This window comes from Pongo abelii, chromosome 20 (genome assembly GCF_028885655.2).
Source record: "Pongo abelii isolate AG06213 chromosome 20, NHGRI_mPonAbe1-v2.0_pri, whole genome shotgun sequence".
NCBI classification, from domain to species: Eukaryota; Metazoa; Chordata; class Mammalia; order Primates; family Hominidae; genus Pongo; species Pongo abelii.
This window is the reverse complement of record NC_072005.2, coordinates 57,324,027-57,344,287: the sequence shown is the minus strand read 5'-3', so window position 1 is coordinate 57,344,287 and position 20,261 is coordinate 57,324,027. Positions and strand designations below refer to the sequence as shown.

Here is a 20,261-nt window from a genome sequence, read left to right as displayed (position 1 = left end):
TCGGCAGCATTGAGTGGATGGGAATGTGTCTTCTTTGGAGACAGGTTTGCATGTGGAGATGTCATCATCACTTATCAGGACAGATTTTTGAAGACTCACAGCCCTTGACCATTTGCTGGCTTCATGACTGCCATCTCCAAAGGGCTGTGTAGCAGCTCTCGTGGCCTCTCCCACAATGTGTACATCAGGCAACCTCAAAGAACCACATAATGGAATTAATGTTCATATAAAAATCATAGTTGTAGTTGGGCACGGTGGCTCATGCCTGTAATCCCAGCACTTTGGGAGGCCAAGGAGGGCAGATCATGAGGTCAGGAGATTGAGACCATCCTGGCTAACATGGTGAAACCCCGTCTCTACTAAAAATACAAAAAAATTAGCTGGGTGTGGTGGAGGGCACCTGTAGTCCCAGCTACTCAGGAGGCTGAGGCAGGAGAATGGCCTGAACCCAGGAGGCCGAGCTTGCAGTGAGCCGAGATCGCACCACTGCACTCCAGCCTGGGCGACAGAGACTCCATCTCAAAAAAAAAAATAATAATAATAATAATAATAATTGTTTCTCTCCAGTATTACAGCATGTTTTTTGTTTGTTTGTTTTTTCACTTTCAAAGGGAAAAAAATGCATTGACTTCTGTTGTCTGGGAAATCTGAGGGGTAGACCTGGTTTTAAATGTGGCTGGATTTCAGGTCAGATGATAGAAAGGCCCATCTCGCTACTTGGTTTTGGCTCTTGTTTTTGTTTGTTGCTGCTGTGGTTGTCATTTATTCTCCCTGGTTTTTGTTCTCAGGCTCATAAAGGTAGGAGCTCTGATGTCCACTTTGCAGATAAGGACACTGAAGCACACAGAGATCAAGTAATTTTCGTTCTGAGACAGAGTCCATGGGCTTCCCTCTGCCCCATGACACTTGCTTATGTCTGTGCAACCAACTCAATAGTCTCTGCCATGGTTAGGGCGCCCCCTGCTGCTCACCCAGAGAGTTGCAGGGATCACTGCACCAATCTTCTCCACCCTCTTTGACCCCCAAATGCTTCCTGACACCTGACTCCCACCCATTCAGAGACTAACCTATGTCAAGATTTACAATCTCACCAAACAGGAATGATAACTACAGGAAGTATTTAATGTTGTTAGTAATGTTATTGCTATTGTTCATGTCATTATTATTATGTCTCCATTTCACTTCCATCTTCTCTGGAAGCTGATTCGGGGCTCCTGCCTCTCACCTTCTCTATCTACTTATCTCTACCCCCAGGAGGTTGTAGACAAAGATTAGTGCTGATGCATCGTGCAACTCCATGGCTCCCCCTGGTGGTGTGATGCATTTGGGGTGATGGGGTTTGCTCAAACAGTGCCACAAGGACGCGGGTAGGGACCTGTCAGAAATCTACCTTGTATATAGCTCCTCAGAGATCCCAGGTTAACATTCCTTGTGGTCTCCAAGCCCGAAAGACAGGGAGGAGTCACCGTTTATTAGCGTCCATTCTGGCTGCACCAGGCAAAACTTTGCCCTGGGAGGGACTGTGACTTTCTGCTCTCTTGATAAGAAGGTACAAAGCTGAGCTCCAGAAAGAGATTAAGGGCTTTGGGGGGCTGCTCCCGAAGCTGCCTCCTGCCCCTAGGTGAGCACTGGGTGCTGCCATTCCTGACTGGAGAGAGAGGGTTTCAGACAAGATGCTCAAAGTCGTGGGGGATCCTGGATGAGATGGGCCAGGTATTGTTCTGGGGTTTGCTTGAGAGAATGAAAGTGAGTCCCTGAAGGTCGAGGTGCCCTCCAAGCCTACACCCCCCTCCTGAGAGCAGGGTCCTCATGAGGGTCTCATTGCATGAGACAGTCAGGGTCATGCCATGGGCTCTGAATGAAGCCACTTCTGCCATCTGCATCCTGACTGTTCAGACCAGGCATCACTGGCCGTGCACAGTCTAGATGGAGGGAGGGACATGTTTCTGCAGGGACCTGGCACAATGCTGTGTCTAAAAGGAATGCTCCATGTTGGTGCAACCAAATAGAGCTGATCAGATGCTCTCTGTGGCCGTGGTTGATGGTTTCTTCTCAGTATTCATTCCCTCTTTTTCCTTAATAATAAGGACCTCAGACACAAGAGCCTAGCTAAGAAGGATTCCACATTTTACGTTCTCCACTTGCTTCTGAAGTTAAGCATCACAACAGCCCTAAGAAGAGGAAACATTTCATATCTTCATTTTACAGGTGTAGAAAGAGGCTTAGGGGAGGGAGGCAACTTAACTGAGATCACATAGGAGGTAAGTGGTAGTGCTTGGTTCAAACCAGGCGGTGTTGCCAGGAATCCTTTCTATCCTCAAACGACCTGCACAGCCTTTAATCCAGCAGTCCTGAGTAGTTAGGGAGCAGTGCACAAGACCGCCTTCACTTCCGATGCCAGCTGCACACTGGGGGGTCCCTGACCACATTCAGTTTTGATAGTTCACTAGTAGGACTCAGAACTCACTGAAGCTGTTATCCTCCTGTTATGTCTCATTACAGCAAAAGGATACAGACTAAAGTCAGCCAAGGGGAGAAGAGCATGGGGCAGGGTCCAGGGAATTCCGAATGGGGAGTTTCCAGTTGTCCCCTCCCAGTAGAATCATAGACAGTGGTAATTTCTCCTGACATGACGTGTGACAACATGCATAGAGCATTGCCAACCAGGGACACTCACCCAAGCCTTGATGTCCTGGTGTGGCTTTGTCACATAGATGTGGATAACTGTCTACATGGCTGACCTTAGTTTCAGCTGCTCCACAGATAGAGCTGATACCAGTGACCCAAAGTCCTATCGTTAGTTATATTATTAGACTATTTTGTGAAGTCCAAGGCTTTCAGGTAAACAAAGACACTCTAATCAGGTGAGACATTCCAGGGGCTTAGAGGTTCCCTCCCAGTAGCTGAGAGCAAGGGCCAGGCCTCTTTTTGGCAGGGTTCAGCTCTTTCCTACACAAGTCCACGTCTGGGACTCACCATGGGTCTGCAGATGGGACTAGGCCAGAGACATCCTGGGCCAGCCTGCAGCCAGCTTGGTCTGGGTTGGAATCAGCTCCGGCTCTTGAGCTCTATGGATTTGGGAGCTGCCCTCACTACTCAGAACTGGTGCACTCAAGTGTGAAATAGGGACCCCAGTCCTCACTTCTCAGATTAGAAATGGTCAGTGTGCCTTTGCTGAGGTCTGCTTTTGTGTAAATAGGGGACTACTTAAAACCAATTATTTCTTAAATTGATGTTCAGTTTATTACGTGTTCAAACCCCTTGACCCTTCAAATTCCACTCATTGATTTCTTTCTTCTTTTCTTGTGAACTTAGTATAGTCACTGTCACTTTTACTGAAATTGAACAGACTGTGCTCCCTTAAACAGAGTTTGATTTAAAGAGTCAATTATGCATTCCATACATTCTTTTTTCTTTATAGCCCTTCAGCTGCCTACCGGGGCAAGTTCACAACCCAGCAAGACCCCCACAAATTCTCAGACAGCTCTTGGAAATCTAATCTACTGAGCTTATAAATACACCAACACTTAGATTCTTCCAGTGTTCCAGGTGTGTTCACAGAGTTTATCAAACTCTTCCATATCTTTCACCTGAAAAAAATAATCACACTTCTAAAATCACCTTTACATCTCCTTCTGGAACCACTTTAGTGGTGTGTCGGATTTCCTAATGCACAGGCTATGGCACCCATCCTGTGGAAGCTGGGGTCGAAGCGTGAAGGATTTCTGACCTCCATACAGCTGTTTACAGGTCAGAGGCTTGGAGCCAAGACCCAGGATCCAGAGGCTTCGGCTGCTCAGGGTGATTGCCCCCAGGCCCTGAGACTGGCTCAATCCTTCTGTGTCAGTTGCAGTCATAAAGTCCTAATCCTCTCCTCTGAGCCTGTTTTTTTTTCCATCTATAAAATGGATCAATAATGGAACCAATCACATGAGTTGTTCTGGGAATTCAACAAATGTGGGGACAGGCACAGAGCTTAGAACAGTGTCTGGCACACAGTAGGCCCCATGTGTTTGCTTTTACTCCAATGATTTTATTATGATGTAAAGGGCTACCATGGGGCTGGCCCCCAGTAGGTCCCTGATCATGGCAGATGCTCTTATTATGGTTATTGTTGTTGGCACAGCTGCCTTGCCTGGGGCGGGTCTAGGGGTCAGCTCAGGGTGCACAGTGGGGAACCTCCTGGCTGGAGGAGGACCTCATGAGGTGGTACCCTGGACCCCAAAGGGTCAGAAACACAGCCCCAGGCCTCCTTCCCTGTCTCTGCAGATGGGCCTGACTATGTGCTGCTGAGGAGCAATCCTTATGCCTTCAATGGCATCGTGATGGCTGAGATCGGCTCCCAGGTGGAAATGGAGTGTGTCTCCTATTCTTTCCCAGATCTTAAGTACTGCTGGATCCACAACAGCTCCTTCCTAAACTTCTCATATGCAAAGTTGTATCTCTTGAGTCTGGCCTGGTAGCAGATGGGCACTTACCAATGCATCGTGGAGAACCCTGTGGCCCAGCTGACTATATACAGGGACGTCAGGATCCACGCCCCCCGTGAGTACAGCAGCTCCCCATCCAGGCTCATGCTCTGCACATCTCCCTGCCTCCATGCCCTGCTAGGCAGTGCCCACTGTCATGAGTGCCACCTCCACCCTGCCATGACATGATCACAACCTCTGGGTGAAATCTCCCAGTCCTCTGAGGTCTGGGTCCAAAGCTGCCTCCTCTGTGAATCCTCAGATCAGAGTCAGGATGAGTCGCAGGGGGATAAGGGGGATAAGAGTGGTGGACATTAGCTGTGCACTTACCATGTGCCCACCACCATTCTAACCTGCTTGACCCTCACTCTCTCTCTATGGAGAAAGTGAATGTGATTAGCGTCACCTCCACTTTACGGGTGAGAAAACTAAGCCCCATGGAGTTTGAGTATTTTATTTAAGGCTTCAGTGCTAACCCACAGAAGAGGTGGGATTCAAGCCCGGGCAGGCCGAACCCGCAGCCTGTGCCCTCACCTGTTCCCCTCAGCTCCCCTCAGCTCCCTCCAAGATGAGGAATTAGAAAGATGCAGGGATGGGACGGGATTTTGTCATAGCTCCATGACCATGACAAATCTCTACTCCCCACAAATTTCACCAAACTCCTGGCTTGATTCTTGGGCCTCTAATAACAAAAGATGAACAAGCTGCTCTCCCTGCCCCCAGGGGTAATAATAACTAACCTAATTTCCAGAGTTGATGGCACGTCTTATGGCATGACATAACAGTGTGAAATAAATTATTATTATTATTAACTCCGTCATTGTTGTTACCCCTGGTAATTGCGCCAACAGTGTCAACTCCTTCCTCAGCTTCACCCAACTTCTTTCTCCCACACAATGGCATCTGCCTCCTGTGCCCTTGGAAGTCTTTAAAAGTATGAGGATGTTGAGGACTCTTGGTGCAGAGGTGAAGCCCCCAGACCATCTCCTCCACCTCCTAGGGTCCCACATGAGGAGGGCTTGGGCTTGGCTTTGGTGGGAAGTTGGGCCCCTTCACCTCTCTCTACCCAGGACTCTCCCGTGTTTCTTATGGACCTGAGATGTGACTTCTTCCCTGATTTCTCCCCATAGGGCAAATCAGGTTCCATGTCCTCAGACCCGAGGACAAGACCAGAGGGGCAAGCAGGTGAGAAGAAGGTTATGGAGAAGGGCTGGGGTCTCCATAGGGCCTGTGAGGCTGGAAAGGGTCCAGGGTCTCTCTGGAGGGGACCAGCAAGAGAGGGACCCAGCCCAGTCACACCAAGGTCCGGAGATGGGGGCTCCTGGGGGAAGTCTGCAGACCCAACCAGGGCCCTGGGGATGAAATCATGGGCAGCACGGCCATTGGAGGCTCTATCTGCTGATCAGAGCTAGGCAGGCTGGGGCAGGCCATGCGCAGAGCTGGACTGTAATTTCAGGCGCCTCCTTTCTCAGCTCCGGCGTGTCCAGGTTCTCAGATTCCTTCACCAGAGGCCATGGAGTCAACAGAGATGCTGCAAACTTACGGCTAAGGGGTGCCCAATCAGTGGTTGCTTCACTCAGTGCCGGATGAGAGAAGAGACCTCAGAATCAGGCAAGGATTAAATTCCAGTCCTGCCCTGAGTACCTGAGCGACCTGAACGCAGCCCCAGTGAGGTTCCCGCACCTCGATGCACCGTGAAACCATCAAGTCAGCATGATTAGCACATCTGTCAGCTCAAATATTTATCTTTTTTTTTTTTTTTTTGGTGACAACATTTAAACTCCTCTCTTTTAGCTATTTTGAATTATTCAATGCATTACTCTGTCATTTGAAACAACACAGATGAACTTAGAGGATGTTATGTTGAGTGAAATAAGCCAGGCACAGAGAGACAAACACGTTACAATCTCACTATATTTGGAATCTGAAGTAGTCATCCTCAGAGAAGTAGAGAGGAGAATAATGGGTACCAGAGGCCGGGGCGGGGAGTGTGGACCGATCGGATGGGGAAAGGGAGAGTTTGGTCATCAGGCACGCATTTTCAGTTAGACAAGAGGAATAAGTTCTGATGTCCTGTTGCACAGCATTGAGGGCTGCTAATTCTACTGGAATCAGCCTCGGACTCCTTTGCTGGAGGGGTCGTGAAACCTCAAACAAGCCCGAGCCTCTGCATTTTCTTACTTGGGGATCTTGATCTCTGAGTACTCATTGTTGGTGGCCTCTTGTCTCGATAGGTCCTGAGGCTCCCCCTTATGAAAGCTGAGGGATGCATACTGGATCTCTCTTTCCTCCCCTGAGGAGGGGGCAGCCAGGCCAAGGTGTCGGGGGTTATCGTCTGCCCAGGACTCAATCAGGGTACCCTGAATGGAGAGAGAGAAGGGAGTCAGAGCAGAGCAGTGGAAATAGGATCAGGCAGGGAGAGTCACAAGTTGTTTGATTGGTTGGTTGGTTTGGATATATTGCTCTGTATAGAATTAAACTTCATGAGTTCCTGCCTCTATCCCACATGCATTTTATAGAAATCTCCTTCATTTATACTTTCCTGCAATATTTAACACTTATTGAGCACCTCATTTGGTGTTTATTAATCTTATTAACTTTCCACAACAACTCCATGAAGAAAGTAGCATACCCAAACTCCCTGTTATGCCGGGACCCAATCCAGTCCCTTCCTTCTGACCCCAAAGCCTGGAGTCCTGCTGAGGCCCTCTGTGTGTGAGGCCCTGAGCTGGGTGCTGGATGGACTGTGGTGGACACAGCAGGTGTTGGCCCTGACCTCCTGAAGCTCACTTTTTATTGAGGGAAGTTGGCAAAAATGACTGTCAAACAAATGAATATCTATGTGTGAATTATAAGATGGGCAGGAAGAGGGTAAGTGAGAGAGAATTACAGGGTCTTGATTTGGATGGGGCACCTACTCTTAGGAAGCTCACAGTTTGGTGGTGTGGGGAGGACAAGTCAGTCAAAGAAATTATATCCCTCTGATAAGAAGTATAACCGCTCCCCAAAATGTCCATACCCTAATCCCCTGAAAGCTGTGAATCTGTTACCTTACATTGCTAAAGGGACTTTACAGATGGAGCTAGGTTAAGGATATTGAGATGGGGAGGTTATCCTGGATTATTTGGGTGGGCCCAGTGGAATCATAGGAGTCCTTACAAGTGAAAGGAGGAGGGCATAGAGAGATTGGAAGATGCCAGGCTACTTGCCTTGCAGACAGAGGAAGGGACTTGAGCCAAGGAATGCAGGTGCCTCTAGAAGCCAGAAAGGGTGAGAAATTGCATCCTCCCCTGGAGCCTCCAGAAGGAACCAGCCCTGCCTGCCAATGCCTTGATTTTAGCCCAGTGACACCCATTTTGGGGTTGTGACCTTCAGAACTTTAATCCATGTGTGTTGTTGGAAGCCAGGAAATGCGTGGTAATTTGTCACAGCAGCCACAGGAAACTAATACAGACTCACACAGCAGAGGGTGACAGAGGCTGCCTGGGAGGGTCCTCCTTCATTGCAGCCCCTCCCTGCTGCTCCCCTGCACAGAAGATGCTCCATGGAACTGTCAATGATTTTGCTTGCCAGATTCTCTCTTGATTACTCAAATTAATATTCACACACATACCACATCTAAGCACTGCTACTATCAAGGTCACTGTGACTACCTCTTGGCTGAGTCTAAATGTCCACCTTGCAGTCTTCTCCTTCCTGGACTTTTCAGCAGCAGAGGACCCAGCTGCTCACCTTCCCTACACAGAAGGCCTTCTTGACTCAACTGTAGGACATCATGCTTTTCTGGGTCCACCTCACCTTCTTGGCAACCTCTTTGCCAATTGCTTCAGGTCTCCCTGATCTTAAATATCAGAGCAGCCCCGGGTTCTTTTCTTCTTTACCTTTGCCTTGTGATCTCATCCACTGTGTTGGCTTCATGCCATCAATAGGCTGATGACTCCCAAATCTATACCCCCAGCCCACTCCTCTCTCCTGACTATAGTCTTTGATCCAGTGGTATAATTCAAACCCCCGCGTTCTTGTCCAAAGACACACAAAACTCAACCTATTCAATGAACTCCTCCTTTTCTTTCCCAAATCAATTTCTTCTGCAATCTTCTCAGCCTCAATGACTGGCACCTCCATTCTTCCCACTGCTCAGGGCAAAAATCTGGAAGTAATTCTTGCTCCCTTTCTGTGGCTCCCATTCTAATTCCAATTCATTAACAAATCCCAGTAGGTTCCACTGCAGAATTCATCTGGGAGACAGTCATGTCTACCACTGCTGCTATCTTGGTTCCAGCCAACACCACCTTCTACCTGGGATGTTCACCAGCCTCCTCTCTACCTCCTATGCTCTGCCCTTCCCCTGCCACACACACGGTCTCTTCTGCACACAGTGGCCAGAGGAATCCCATGAAAATGAAAGTTGATCATGTTCTTCTGGTCTATGGCTATACCACCCTGAATGCGCCCAATCGTCTGATCATGTCCTTCTGCTCAAAACTCTCCAAATGCTCACAGTAGCCTCTGCAGTCAGACACGATTCACACATAGGCTCAACTCCTCCAAAGTCATTTCCTGCTCTCGGTCCTGCCTCCCTCTGTCTAATCACACAGATGTCCCATGGCTCCTCTCCTCTCCTCTTCCTGTGCCTGAGCCTCGCTTTGCTCCTCTCTCTGCCTGGAAGGCTCTTCAATCACACAATAAATGTCAGATCTGAGCCTCCTTCTGTTCCTACTGAAACTATTCCCAAATACGGAGGAAGATTGACTCTTCCCTAACTCATTCTATGAGGCCAGTATCATCCTGATACCAAAATCTGGCAAAGACACAACAAAAGAAGAAAACTTCGGGCCAATATCCTTGATGAACATTGATGCAAAAATCCTCAACAAAATACTTGCAAACTGAATCCATCAGCACATCAAAAGGCTAATCCACCATGATCAAGTCGGCTTCATGTTGGTTCAACATACACAAATCAATAAATGTGATTCACCACACAAACAGAACTAAAGACAAAAACACATGATTATCTCAATAGATGCAGAAAAGGCTTTTGATAAAATTCAACATCGCTTCATGTTAAAAACTCTCAGTAAACTAGGTATTGAAGGAACATATCTCAAAATAATAAGAGCTATCTATGGCGAGCCCACAGCCAACATCATATTGAATATGGAAAAGCTGAAAGCATTCCCCTTGAAAGCCAGCACAAGACAAGGATGCCCTCTCTCACCACTCCTATTTAACATAGTATTGGAAATTCTGGCCACAGCAATCAGGCAAGAGAAAGAAATAAAGAGCATCCAAATAGGAAGAGAGGAATTTAAACTATCCTTCTTTGCAGATGCATGATTCTATATTTAGAAAACCTCGTAGTCCCAGCCCAAAAGCTTCTTAAATTATAAATAACTTCAGCAAAGTTTCAGGATACAAAATCAATATAGAAAAATCACTAGTATTTCTATACATCAGGAACTACCAAGCCAAGAGTCACATTAGGAACACAATCCCATTCACAATTGCCACAAAAAGAATAAAATTTTTAGAAATACAGCTAACCAGGGAGGTGAAACAACTCTACAATGAGAATTACAAAACACTGCTCAAAGAAATCAAAGGTGACACAAATGGAAAAACATACTATGCTCATGGATAAGAAGAATCAAAATCATTAAAATGGCCATACTGCCCAAAGAAATTTATACATTCAATGCTATTTCTATCAAACTACCAATGAGATTCTTCACAGAACTAGAAAAAAACAATTTTAAAATTCATATGAAACCAAAAAAGTGCCCAAATAGCCAAGGCAATCCTATGCAAAAAGAAAAGCTGGAGGCATCACATTACCCAAATTTAAACTATATTACAAGGCTACAGTAACCAAAACAGCATGGTACTGGTACAAAAACAGACACATAGACCAATGGAACAGAATAAAGAACCCAGAAATAAAGCCACACACCTACAACAATTTGATCTTCAACAAAGCTGACAAAAACAAGCCATGGGGAAAGGACTGCTGATTCAATAAATGGTGCTGGGATAACTGTCTAGCGACATGCAGAAGATTGAGTGAGACTGCTTCCTTATACCACATATAAAAATCAACTCAAGATGGGTTAAAAACTTAAATGTAAAACCCAAAACTATAAAAACTCTGGAAGACAATGTAGGCAATACCATTCTGGACAAACAGGCAAAGATTTCATGACAAAGATGCCAAAGCAATCACTACAAAAGCAAAAATTAACACATGGGATCTAATTAAACTTAAGAGCTCCTACACAGCAAAAGAAACTATCAACAGAGTAAACAACCAGAATGGGAGAAAATACTTGCAAACTATGCATTAGGCAAAGGTCTAATATCCAGCATCTATAAGGAACTTAAACAAATTTACAAGAGAAAAACAACCCCATTAAAAAGTGAGCAAAGGACATGAACAGACATTTTTGGCCAACAGACATATGAGAAAAAGCTCATTATTGCTGATCACTGAGAAATGCAAATCAGAACCACAATGAAATACCATCTCACACCAGTCAGAATGGCTATTTTTAAAAAGTAAAAAAAATCACAGAGGCTGGCAAGGCTGCAGAGAAAATGGAACACTTATAATGTTGGCAGGAGTATAAATTAGTTCAACCATTGTGGAAAGCAGTATGGTAATTTCCTAAAGAGCTAAAAGCAGAACTATCATTTGACATAGCAATCACATTACTGATTATATACTCAGAGTAATAAAAATCATTCTACCATAAAGACACATACAAGCAAATGTTCATTGTAGTGCTATTCGCAATAGCAAATACATGAACTTAACCTAAATGCTCATCAATGACAGAATGGATAAAGAAAATATGGTACATATACACCATGGAATACTCTGCAGCCATAAAAAAGAATGAGATTATGTCTTTTGTGGGAACATGGACGGAGCTGGAGGCCATTATCCTTAGCAAACAAACACAGGAACAGAAAACCAAATACTGCACGTTCTCACTTATAAGTGAGAGCTAAATGATGAGAACTGATGAACACAAAGAAGAAAACAACAGACACTGGGGCCCACTTGAAGGTGGAGGGTGGGAGGAGAGAGAGGAACAGAAAAAAACAACTATGGGGTACTAGGCTTAGTACCTGGGTGACAAAATAATCTGTACCACAAACCCCTCTGACCAGAGTTTATGTATGTAACAAACCTGCACATGTACCCCCAAACCTAAAATAAGAGTTTTTTAAAAACTGTCACAATTACTGAGATTTTTGGCACCTTCTTAAATTTTGTATGCTAGGTCATCTCATCTCACGCTAATTCCAGCCCTACTAGGGAGGTAGATGTTTAAGAGACGAGAATGTGCAGGGCTGCAGTTATGAAGTTTGGGCTTTTTCTCTAGGTTAGGGCTTGTCAAACTAGAGCCCTTGGGACAAATTCTACCGACTGCTTGTTTTTATAAATAAAGTTTTATTGGCACACAGCCAGCTAATCATTTACACATGGTCTACAGCTGATTTCCTGCTACATCAGTAGAGTTGAGGAGCTGCAATGAGACTGTGTAGGCCAGAAAGCCAAAAATATTTCCTATCTGGCCTTTCCAGATAGTATTTTCTGGCTTCTGCTCTAGACAGTGTTGGGGGTGGGAACAGCTGTCCAGATGCAAAGAAACTGATCAGTGATGGCTTCTGAACGATTCCTCCCATCAGGGCAGGGGACACGAGGCAGGGAGGTAAGGAAGTCCAAGACAGAGATCCTCAGGCCTCAGCATTGAGAGGGTTTAGGGTTGGTGGGGGTGGGAGCAATGCTAGCCATTCTTAGGGAGGAAAAATGGACAAGATTTGGTGAATGTGGAGCTATAGAGAAGAAAGGGAGGACAGAGAGGAGATAACTCCTCCTCCATGGCCTGGCCCGAGAGAAAGTAGGTAGGAGGGACTGTCATGGGGAATCCTGCAGGAGAAGCTGGACAGCGGGAAGGAGGAGGAGGTGAGGAGATAATTTTGGCCATGATGAGCAGAGAAATCCTGGAGGCCATCCTGTGGGAGATGTCCAAGCTGGATGCTGGGTGTGGAGACGCCCATATCACTCACCTGAGAGGCTGAGCCCCTGACGGTGTTTGCATCCTCCATGCCTGTATCTCCCACGTCCGCTGCTGGCCTTGCCGATTTCTTCCTGCAGGACCTCACTCTGAGTGAAGAGATCAGAGAGCCTTTCAGTGTGGTCAGATCGCGGTGCAGTGGGCAGACCAACCCCTGCCCTGTATTTCCTATTGGGGCGCTGGAGGGGTAACTGAGGTGTGAGGGGGGTGGTCCGGTCCCAGAGACCCCAATGTTGAAAACAGAGGCTCCTGCCTCCTGGATGGTGGAGCCCAAGGTTCACCACAGATGTGGAGCCCCACAGACAAGGGCGCTCTGGAAATTCTTGCCGTGTACCCGTGAGCTCATTCTTGCCCCAAGCTCTTGACCCATGCAGGCCCTTCCAGCTCTGGCTTCAGGGATCCTGATCCCAGTCCACCCTCCCCCAGGACTCTCCCTCCCTCCCTGGGGTCAGTGCTCACACAATGAAGATGACGCAGAAAGAGAGGAAGACCAGGGCTGTGGCTCCAGCTCCCCCGACCGCCCCCAGCATCACTCCTGATACAGGCCTCATTTTGCCTGAGGATGGATTGGAATTGTTTTGGGGATCCCACTCCGAGAACTGGGTCTCTTCTCCTCCCACTTCCTGTAGGGCCCCCTCTTGGGTACCCTAATTCCCTTTCCCAGAAATAAAGGGCAAGAATGGGAGGGAGGAGGAAGGGACGACAACTGAGGCCACTGAGGCATGAGAGTGGTAAGCGCAGCCTGCCTGTATTTGAAATTTTGATTTGTATTCACTGTCAAATTATTTCGCAATAATTTTTAGTTTTTAATAAAGATAATCACATCCAATATTATTTCACTTGCTTGCTGAGTTGTTTTATTTTTTGTTTTTTAGTCGTGTGCCCAGAAGTGAGTGCCTTGCTTGTGTCACCCTAGTCCAGGCACTGGAAAGCAAGGCACTTGTCTCCCCATACACACTTGTCCAGGCCCCAGCTCCTCCCCTCCAAGACCCACTCCTCCCCTCTTCCTGCCTTACACACCTTTCCTGGCAGGAAGAGGACAGCAGTGCCCTGGGTTGCAGGGAAGTTCCAGGCCTCACAGCTGAGCACAGACCAGAGCGGAGCTCCCCCTTGAAGCTCAGGGGCAGTGGGTGGCCCATGAGGGTGGGGCAGGTGTGTTTTCCTGCAGCCCCTCCCTTACCCACCTGTGTACTCGTGTTGCAGGGAGAGGTTCAGGGAAACGTGCTGGGAGCCCAGAGAGTTCTGAGCTCGACAGATGCATTCCCCTTCATCCCCCAGGTGCACTCGCAGCTCCAGTACCAGAGGGTTTGAGGGCTGTGAGGGGTACAGGGTCAGGCTCCTCCAGGTCCAGCTCAGCCTGGCAGGGGGATTGCTGTCAACAGCACAGACCAAGCGCAGAGACTGGCCCTCTAGGACTGAAAGAGATGAGCTGTTCCCCAGAGCTGTGGATGCTGTAGAGAAAAAGTTGAAGGGTCAAAGAGACAAAGTGATTGAAACAGGGAGGAAGGATACAGAATGAGACTGGGGAATGGAACAGACAGTGACGTAGGCTGGTGTAGGGACATACTTATGTTCACCGCTCACTGTTGGGAATGTAAACTTGCCCACCTTTAATTGAGAACAACTTCACCATATCTTTCAAAATCAGAAAGAACATATGACACTGGTAAATTTTGCTTTTAGGAATTTATCCTATACACTTAGATATTCCTTGTGGTAGTAGATACAACATTATTCCTTGCAGTGTTCGTGCCGTAGGGTAAAATTAGTGCCATGATCTTCCATTAGGAGATGCCACAAAATCAGAGACTATTCAGACAGTGGAATCACACACATCCCTAGAAAAGGGTGCAAACAGTCTCACTACTGACATCAAACCACCTCTGAGATCCTCCAGGTGCACAAACCAGGGCTCAGGGCAGCCTGGACAGACCCTGGCTGATTCTGGGGACACATTTTGCTGTGAATTTTAAATTTTTGTCCATGTGATTATGGCATGTATCCAAAAGAACCTAGCTCAAAACTATTGGGTAAAATAAAAAGACGAGGTAGGTGGTGTATTCAGGAGATGGAAGATAAGAGGCCCAAAGCCTGCTCCTGCTATGTGTATTTCCCCCTGTCCTTGCTGCAGGGCTGAGGAGGGTGTGTGTGCAGGAGCCTGAGGGGAGTGGGGGGAAGAGGACAGGTGCTCAGGTGGCCACAGAGGCTAAGGATGGGGAGGGGGCCTGGGTTCAACTACAAGGGAGTTTCACATCACCAGGGTGAGTCCAGGATGAGGAGGGACCTGGCCCTGCCCTGAGCTGAAGGCCCTGCTCCCCCAGCCCCAGGGAGGGGGCTCCATCCTACCTGTGCCTTCTCCTTGGAAGACAGTCACAGTCAAGTTCTGAGGAGGGTCTGGGACAGAAAGACATGGAGACCCGCATCACTGTGAGGGCTGGGGACACTGGCCCTGTCTCCCCAGGAGCTGCATAAATGGAAGGCGGAGCCAGTGTCCTCCTGATCCCACAACCAGCCCAGATTCTGGGACCCAGCACCCAGTGTTGAGCCCTGACCCCATCCTCTGCCCTCAGGGACGTCCTCCCATCATCAGGGACCAGGGTGTCCTGGCTCAGCACTCACAGAACACATTGAGTTGGATGGTCCTGTTCGTGGTCACGCCGGCCCCAGGCAAGGTCACCTGACAGGTGAGGCTGGTGCCGTGGTCCTGGGGCTGTGGGATGAGGGTGAGCACTGAGGAGCGGGTGGTGGAGGGGTGCAGGGGGGACACAGAAGTCCCCATCCAGGAGATCATAGGGGGTGTCCCCTGCTCACAGGCCCAGGGCACAGAGCAGGTCAGATTCTGGAAGCAGCCAGACTCCAGGGTACCAGGGATGAGGATGTTGGGCCTGTGGGTCAAGGCTGGTGAAGAGAGGGGGACTCAGGATCAGGACAGAAGATCCATGGTACAGCCCTGGGGGAAGCTCAGGCTCTGGTTCAGCTCCTGCCCTGAGCCCAACTCGCTTCACCCTCAGCCCTCTCCCAGGGCAGGGGCCCCATCCCAGCCTTTCGCTGCCACCCCCATGACCTTTCCCTGTGGTGTCTCCTGGAGCCCGTGCCTTATCTGTCACATTCACAGAGAGCTGCTTCATTTTGTAATTCCATCTTATCTATCCTCTCTCCACCTGGAAGTAGTAGTTCCCCAAATCCCCCTTCCTGGCATCTCTGATGCTCAGGGAGCAGTTGTTGGTCTTCAGGTCCCCAAGGAGATGGAATCGGCCCCGTGTCTCCTCCACTTTTCCATTTGGGATGTTTGTGGCCACTGGATTATTCCATTGTATATTGATCCCTTTCTTGAACCAGCATCCATGGACAGGGCTAGAGTCAGTCCAGTTGTAATAGGGTTAAAGGACACTGCAGGGCACAGAGACACACAAGCCCTCCTGCACCGTCACTGACTCTGGCACCTCCAGCCTGTATCTTGACGGTGGGGCCTGGGACGCTGTGGGGAAATGAGGCTCAGCCCAGCCCCCACTTTCCCTCTCTTCATTTGCCCACAAAAGAGGCAGCAGCATCTCTGAGACAGAGGGTTCCTGGGCTCCCTGTGTGAGCAGAGAAGGGGGAGGGAGAGGAGGGGCAGGGCTGTGGGACCCACAGGGGGCTGGAGAGGAGCTGGAGACCTCAACCCAGCACAGAAGAGAAACTGCAAGCCCACACGCTATAGGAACTGGTTCCCTCTGCACAGAGTGAAGGAAACTCTGAAGCTCAGAGACCCTAGAGACCCACCCAGGGAGGAGCAGAGACCGTGTCCCCCCTCCTACCTCCAGGCTTCCCTGGAGCACCAGGGCCTGCACCAGACACGTGGGTCCTGCCCTCCATGCCTCTGGACCATCGTGGAGGTCCCTCCTGTCTTTTGAGCATCTAAATGTGGGTCTCTGAGGACCTTGGGGCATGAGAGATGGAGGGGCCGTGTGCTGAGTCTCCCTGTCCAGGCTCAGGTGCCTTTGCTGCCCTTGGTTTGCACCAGGAAGTGGTTCCTCCCTGGCCTGGCCTGAGAGAGTCATGGGGTTGTGTAGACCTAAGGCTCTCAACTGGGGAGGACTTAACCCCCCAGAACGTTTGACAATGTGTGGAGATAATTGTTATTGTCTCACTGCATGGGTGGAGCGGGTGCTTCTGGCATCTGGTGGGGAGAGGCCTGGGATGCTGCTAAACCCCTGTCATGCCCAGCACAGGCCCCAAAACAAGGAATCATAAGGCCCCACATGCCACAATGCCAGCGTCAGAGCAGGATGAGGATGTCAGGCCTGTGGGTCAGGGCTGGTGAGGGGAGGGGCTTGCAGGATCAGGAGGGGCATCCGAGGTGCGGTCCTGGAGAAGCTCAGGCTCTGGTCCAGCTCCTCCCCTGAGTCCATCACCCCCGGCCCCCTCCCAGGACATGTGTCCCGTCTCAGCTGTGCCCTAAAGCCCTCATCACATTTGCCTTTGGCCTCTCTTGGAGCTCGTGCCTTACCTGTCACATTCACAGAGAGCCGGTCATATTTATAATTCCATTTTATATTTCCTCTCTCCATACGAAAGAAGTATCTCCCTGCATCACTCATTCTGGCATCTCTGATGCTCAGGGTGCAATTCTTGGTCTGTGGGTCCCCAAGGAGGTGGAATCGGTCCCGAGTTTCCTCCCGCACTGCCTGAGCTGGGTTGTTTGTGGCCACTGGAGCCTTCCAGCTTATATCATCCCCTGCCCGGAACCAGTAGCCATGAACTGGGTCAGAGTCAGTCTGGCTGTCCACTGGGTAGGAGAAGGAGCACTGCACATGGACACACAGGCCCTCTTGCACCGTCACAGAACTCTGCATCATCAGCGAGTAATCCTTCCGGTTATTCTTCTGTCCTTCCACCCTCTCCCTCCCCCAGAGCAGGGGCAGCAACAGCAGCAGCAGCAGCAGCATATCTGGGGTTGGAGGTGCCAGGGCCGCCAGAGAACGTCTGTTCCTCAGGGTTCTTCTCTCAGGAACTAAGGGCTCAAGACTTAGAAGAGGCCCCACAGGAAGTCAGTGGTGAGGTCAAAACAGTGACCTCCTTAGAAGAGGAACTTCACACACAGACACTGTCAGGGCTGGGTCAGCCCTGGGAGATCCACCATCCACCACCCTACGTTCACTCCTGGGTCCTTGAGGCCAGAGCGGGAGACAGAATCACCCAGATTACCACCCCATGCAGGGCCCACCCCACCTCCTGCCTCCCTCTCAATGCCTTTCCCTTTAGGTGATATTTTCTGCAGGGTGAAAATAAGTCCCATCTGCCCAGACCCCTGAGTCACAGGCTGTGGATGTCTGCGTAGCTCAGAAGTGGGACTCGGGGCCATGAGAGACAGGGGTGCAGGTGGGGTGAACAGGCAGCCTCTCATCCCTCCCTCAGCAGCCACGAGGTGGGCACCCCCTTTCTGCACAATGAGGTCAACACCGCAGAGCCGGACACTGTCCCCAAGGAGTCACTGTGCAGTGGGGAGACACTGAGGCTCCTGACGTTTGAGCTCCCCACAGCAGGAGCTTCAGTGGGGGGCACAGGAAGGATGGGTCACCCTCCCCTAGGTCGGGGGTTCAGTCTCAGGAGGACCAAGCAGACGGACATGGGGCTGTGGAGGTGAGGATTCCGCCTGTTGATACACGCCAAGGACATGGAGGGGAGCCCAGCCTGCAGGAGGCCGGGGAAGCTGAGGCTGTGATTGTTGTATTGTGGGGCTTGGAAGACGGGAAAGTCATAAGGGAAAGGATCAATATGAAAAGAGCAGACACTTCTCCCATTCTGACAGCTCTCTGAGCACAAGGACATTTCCCTTCACCACCGCTATCTCATGAGGCCTGGTTACTGCAGAGTGTGAGGGGTCTGCCGGCCCCGGGGCTTTGCTCCTGCGGGAACTGCTCCTAGGGGTTCAGGTGAACAGGAGACATGGAGCACAGACATCAGCCCCGGGGCATCCACCCTCAGTGATGGGCGGGATTTTCTGAGAGAAGAAACACGCACCTGACTTCAACAGAAGATTATTTTAAACTGTGTGACTGGGCTGGGAGGAAGTGGGAAAAATCCTGCAAGCTGCAGCTCCCTTAGATCCAGGCCAGCTTTTCTTGAAATAGTTTTTTTTGGGGGGGAAATACAAGACATGTACATAAAAGTGTCCCCTAAAAAGCAATTCAGTGATTCATACAAAATAAGCACCCTTCAAGAACTAGAACATCACAAAAGAATTGTCAAGTCTCTCCCTTGAAATGAAGAAAGAGATTTTATTCATTCATTCACCCTTACATTCCCCTTTCCTATTGGCCATGCTCCTGCTCCCTCCTGAAGGAGCCCCTAGCCTCACTTTAATAATAGTCTTCCTGCTGTTCTATGTAGTTTTATCATCGCCACATGCTGCCTTGAAAATTCTAACTTCGCATAGGTGTTCCTGAAGACGTTGTATACATAGAAAATCCCAGTCTGTTTTCTTCCATACAACTGCATTGATCTGCTCAGCCCACATTGTCCCCTAATTGTCCATAACCTAGAGTAGATCATTTGGCTGTGACGATTCAGAGAGGAAGATGCTGGGTTTGGGCATCCATAGCCACTCCCCGCCCTCACCTCCAATCCCTGCATTTGCAGCTAGTGTCTCATCCTGCAGACCAATCTGCCTCCTGGGCTCCCCCTCCTTGCCCAGTCACTCTTTCCCCAAAAGGACATTTGCAGCATCTCAGTGGGCAGAAGTGTTACTGGATGGTGCCATGCAGTTCCAGGTTCTTGGTGTCTTAAACAAAGAACTGGATGAGACACACACAGACAGCAAAGCAAGCAGCAGCAGTTTATTAAGCACAGTATCACACTCTTGGAGAGGGAGAGCGAATTGATCTCTATGAGGTGAGATCAGCATTACTTTGGGTCTTTTTATGTTTGTTTGTTTGTTTGTTTGTTTGTTTTTCTTCGCTTCTCAAGGCTGCTAAATCTCTAGCCAGTGTCTGCCTTTTTTTGGGGGGAAGGGGTGGCGGTGAGGTGGGGACAGAGTCTCACTCTGTCACCCAAGCTTGAATGCAGTGGCACGATCTTGGCTCACTGCAACCCCAACCTTCTGGGTTCAAGCGATTCTTCTGCCTCAGCCTCCCTAGTAGCTGGGACTACAGGTGCCCGCCACTACGCCTGGCTAATTTTTGTATTTTTAGTAGAGATGGGGTTTCACCAGGTTGGCCAGGCTGGTCCCGAATTCCTGACCTCAAATGATCTGCCCACTTGGCCTCCCAAAGTGCTGGGATTACAGGCATGAGCTACTGCGCCTGGCCAGTGTCTGCCTTTTTGATGGTTAGGTGTGTTGCTTAGTTACTTTGACCCATCCCATAATTTTAAGTACGTGGATAATATGCAGTCTATATGCATGAACTTTAATGAGCTGATTATCATACACGGTCATGTTAAGGATACTTTTTCTCTCTAATGCACATGCATAGCTCTGAAGAACTGCCCCTTGCTGGTTTGGTCCAGATCCTGCTGGCCACGGGGGTCCTTGCTCACTTCTCTATCTTACTTTTTGTTTTGGCTGCTCAACTTTTGCCTCTTGCTTCCTGCTCACTCGTCCCCTCACCTTGCTTCTGCTCTCTGCTTTTACTTATTCTGCCCTTTATCCAACTTTTAATTCTCTTTGCTATGCTCCTGCCTCATTTGTCTATGCTCCTCCTGCCTCAGAAGGGCTAGACCGTGGCCC

The 20,261-nt window shown here is 49.1% G+C and overlaps 1 protein-coding gene across 1 annotated transcript; it reads right to left on the bottom strand.

Annotated features, from left to right (window-relative positions):
• Nucleotides 1-6,365: 6,365 nt before the first annotated feature.
• Nucleotides 6,366-17,548, bottom strand: LOC100439930 (sialic acid-binding Ig-like lectin 7). The gene is made up of 7 exons (XM_024237071.3): nucleotides 17,043-17,548; nucleotides 15,173-15,451; nucleotides 14,900-14,947; nucleotides 13,738-14,004; nucleotides 13,013-13,109; nucleotides 12,546-12,642; nucleotides 6,366-6,829 (listed from the first exon to the last, which is right to left on the bottom strand). Exons 1-7 carry the CDS (start codon nucleotides 17,479-17,481, stop codon nucleotides 6,647-6,649), a joined length of 1,410 nt encoding a protein of 469 aa, XP_024092839.2. The 5' UTR covers nucleotides 17,482-17,548; the 3' UTR covers nucleotides 6,366-6,646.
• Between the last annotated feature and the right edge of the window lie 2,713 nt (nucleotides 17,549-20,261).